The sequence below is a fragment of the Micropterus dolomieu genome, linkage group LG01, assembly GCF_021292245.1.
Source record: "Micropterus dolomieu isolate WLL.071019.BEF.003 ecotype Adirondacks linkage group LG01, ASM2129224v1, whole genome shotgun sequence".
NCBI lineage: Eukaryota > Metazoa > Chordata > Actinopteri > Centrarchiformes > Centrarchidae > Micropterus > Micropterus dolomieu.
In genome coordinates, this window is record NC_060150.1 from 48,334,243 (window position 1) to 48,338,223 (window position 3,981).

At 40.6% G+C, this 3,981-nt stretch overlaps 1 protein-coding gene across 1 annotated transcript in view; it reads right to left on the reverse strand.

The window, feature by feature from the left end:
* The window catches only part of LOC123968145, a 21,884-nt gene extending 18,572 nt beyond the window's left edge, over window positions 1-3,312 (reverse strand). The window contains exons 1-4 of the mRNA XM_046044684.1: window positions 3,261-3,312; window positions 2,072-2,248; window positions 1,665-1,711; window positions 1,098-1,222 (exon numbers count right to left, since the gene is read on the reverse strand). Coding sequence (XP_045900640.1) covers window positions 1,098-1,222; window positions 1,665-1,711; window positions 2,072-2,223 — 324 coding nt within the window. The 5' untranslated portion in view covers window positions 2,224-2,248; window positions 3,261-3,312. The remainder of the gene's footprint in view (window positions 1-1,097; window positions 1,223-1,664; window positions 1,712-2,071; window positions 2,249-3,260) is intronic.
* Between the last annotated feature and the right edge of the window lie 669 nt (window positions 3,313-3,981).

Here is a 3,981-nt window from a genome sequence, read left to right on the forward strand (position 1 = left end):
GTCTCTCTCTCTCTCTTGCCCTCTCTCTCTCCCCCTCTCTCTCTTGCCCTCTCTCTCTCCCCCTCTCTCTCTCTCCTTCACCCCCAACCGGTCGAGGCAGATGGCCGCTCACCCTGAGTGATGGTTCTGCTCGAGGTTTCTGCCTCTTAAAAGGAAGTTTTTCTTTGCCTCTGTCGCCTAGTGTTTGCTCTTGGTGGGAATTGTTGGGCTTCTGTAAATAACATCACAGAGTACGGTCTAGACCTGCTCTTTTATGAAAAGCGCTGTGAGATAACTGTTGTTGTGATTTGGCGCTATATAAATAAAACTGAATTGAACTGAATTGAATATTAAGACAATTACAAAGTCAGCATACTATCACCTGAAGAATATATCAAGGATTAAAGGACTTATGTCTCAGCAGGACCTGGAAAAGTTTATCCATGCATTTATCTTCAGTCGACTTGACAGTGTCCTTACAGGGCTCCCTAAGAAATCCATCAGACAGCTGCAGCTGATTCAGAACGCTGCTGCTCGAGTCCTAAGTAAGACCAAAAAGGTGGATCACATCACTCCAATTCTGAGGTCTTTACATTGGCTTCCTGTATGTCAAAGAATTGATTTCAAAACCCTGCTGTTAGTCTATAAAGCACTAAATGGTTTAGGGCCAAAATACATTTCTGATTTTCTGCTTCGTTACGAACCATCCAGACCTCTCAGGTCGTCTGGGGCAGGTCTGCTTTCTGTCCCCAGAGTCAAAACTAAACGAGGAGAAGCAGCGTTCAGTTATTATGCTTCGTATGTCTGGAACAAACTCCCAGATAACTGCAGGTCTGCTGAAACAGTCAGTTCTTTTAAATTACTTTGGGGGTGGGGTGGCTTACATCTACAGCTTGTTTCAGACAGAGGCTGAAATGAAGGCCTACATGAAGATTTTTCAAAGCTGCCATACAGGAGTCACAGAACTACTAAATAGGACTTGATAAGCAGTATAATAGGTCTCCTTTAATCCCTAGTTGCTCCAGAGGCATGTGACCTCTGACATATATAGCAATTGTAAGTTGTAAGTTGGATAAAAGCATCAGCTAAATGTAAAAATGTTAAGGTTAAAAACTGACCTTTATATTCAGAGCCTCTCCACACAGAAGCTGCTGCTGCTTCAACCTCTCTGGATCATCAGGACACAGCTGGTTCTCTCTGTCATCCTCAGACACAGCGAGCTTTGTGTTTGATGTGGACGGATCTGGTGGTGATCAGAGCCATCAGATGGGGAGAAGAAGAAGCAGATGTCAAACTCACTTTTGGACGTCCTGGTGACCCAACATTCAAAATCACAGCAACCAGTTCACGGCTGGCCAGGGCCCTTTGGAGCAGGTCTTTACCCCATGTTTCCTGTTTTTATCTACTGGAAAACTCTCCAGCAATGTCACAATGTAGAAGACTAAGCACAGTCATGTTTAAAAGTCCAAAGATACCAAGTTAAGCCTTGTCCATGCAATCAAATGTACACAGGTATAACAAGTGCAGTGAGGCAACACAGCAACAACACATCATCTTTCCCAACATGCAGAGCAGAACAAAGCCAAAGACCTGCTGTGGTTACTGGGATTAACCAGAGCCATGAAGCACAGCAGCCAATCTTCAGTTTACATTTCTTTAAGTTGTTCCAGTGGACTATTACTCACGTCGTTCATGTCTGTCAGGTGTAGCCCTGATTACTCTGTCATCCAGCCTGCAGGAATAAACACAAATACAGCAAATACATAAGAGTCTGCAGCCTTGCGAGCAGCTCTGTGAGGCTGAACTCAATGTTAACATGTTGATGTTTACCAGGTGTTAGTTTAGTGTGTTTGACACCCAAAAAACACACTAAACCAAACCCCTCTTAATAAACATGAACATTAAATCTAATAACAATAAAAACTCTGTGTGAGCGTCTCAGTGTCAGATTGCCTCCTCTCACACCTCCAACTTTTAGCAAAGCCCTCACTGTACCTAGAAATGCTGGAGCTTTGATTGGATGCTGTCAAATGTACCAGCTGTGAGACCAACAAATGGAAGCAGCATGGACCGACTTTAACTCACTACTGACCTCAGAGTCTCCAGTCTGCAGTGTAGACTCTTAACAAGATCAGACAGCAGCTCCACGTCTGGATCCTGCAGCTTGTTCTTGTAGCTCAGCTCCAGCACTCTCATATGGGAGGGGTTGGACTTCAGAGCTGAGGCCAGAGAAGCACAGCTCATCTCTGACAAACTGCAGCTCCTCAAGCTGAATAAAGAATAAATGATGGAGATAAAAATCCATTTCTAATCCAATCAGATGTGTTCAGGTTTTAAATGTGGAGCTCAACATTACTATGTCCTAATCAATGAGCTTTTTCCTAAAATGAGTTGAGGGACTTTGTCATTGTGTTATTGTGGATCATCATAATGTCAGCCTTCTACAGACATCATCCAAATGTCAGCCTTCTACAGGCATCATCCGAATGTCAGCACAACATTCATACAGCTATTCATGTCAACACAGATCAATAACATGCTGATGATCTGAGGCCAGTCTGGAATTAGAGGAGAAAAACCATATTGATCCTTTAAAAAGCTGTAAATGTGTGTGTGTCCTGAAGGATCAATATTAGGGCTTCAGCTAACGATGATTTTAGAACTTAGTACAGATTATTTCATCTATTCAGCGTCGTTTAACAATTACTTTTGCTCGGCTGCGGCGGCGGCAATATTATATTAATAATAATATTACTAATAACAGTATCGACAATCGATGAATTGTTTCAGCTCTAATCAATATCAGTGATCAGACATTATTTGTAAAAAGACAATGAAATCAACAGAAACCAAATAAATATTTCAAATTGAACAAGTAAACTTGAACAGTTTAAAACAAATATTAGTTCAGATGATCTTCTGTATACAGATGTGACCGTTTACCAAAAAACCTTCATTTACTTTAATGACTAACAGCAGACATTTTCTACAGTTTCTTTAAGAAACACAAGTCTTGTGACTGCAGACTAAATTTATTTATTTAGTTCAGAGGATCTTCTGTATACAGATGTGACCATTTACCAAAAATTAGAAACATTCATTTACTTTAACGCCTGAAAGTCTTGTGACTGCAAACTAAATTTATTACAAGAAACATGAAAATATGAACAAAAGGACATTAACAACTTTATGGATGGAAGTTATGTATGAACAGAAATTAGCTTCAATTGTTAATTAAACATACCAGATCTACAATAGTAACAGAGAGTCAGTGAACTGACCTCAGAGTCTCCAGTCTGCAGTGTGGACTCTCCAGAAAACCACACAGCAGCTTCACTCCTGAATCTTGCAGCTCGTTTCCAATCAGCTCCAGCTCTCTCAGATGGGAGGGGTTGGACTTCAGAGCTGAGGCCAGAGAAGCACAGCTGATCTCTGACAAACTGCAGCAGCTCAGTCTGAATAAAGAATAAATGTAACTTTAGAAGACAATGTTCCTTCTTGAAATCATTCAGTGTTTAATAATCTGTTCAGAGCTGAAGAAGGTTTAGAATGTAGAAGTTTAGAAAAAGGAAACTCCAAACACCTGAACCCAACAGGATGCAGGTTCAAACTGTAAAATACAAAAAGGTAAAAAGAGCTCTCATTAATATTAATGACAATGTGCTGCTACTTCAATAAAGACTTAGTGACTTCACCTCTTAAACTCTGCAGCTCCACCAGTAGCTCTATCTATACAAACTCGTGCTGTGCAGCGAAACACAAAGAAAAACCCACAGAAACTGATTTAAGATTCCACTCAAGATCCCAAAGATGCCAAATATGTCAGGATAAATGTGAAAAAAAGACATCTACAATATTTATTTTAGGAATAGTGGAATCATCAAATTAAAGCTTCTTCACTTTAAACTATTCAGTCAGTATAAGCATCATATAGCTTCATAACAATGTTGGAAAAACAGTTCACCGTGAAACCCAGGTGAGACAGGTGTGCGACGAGTTTGG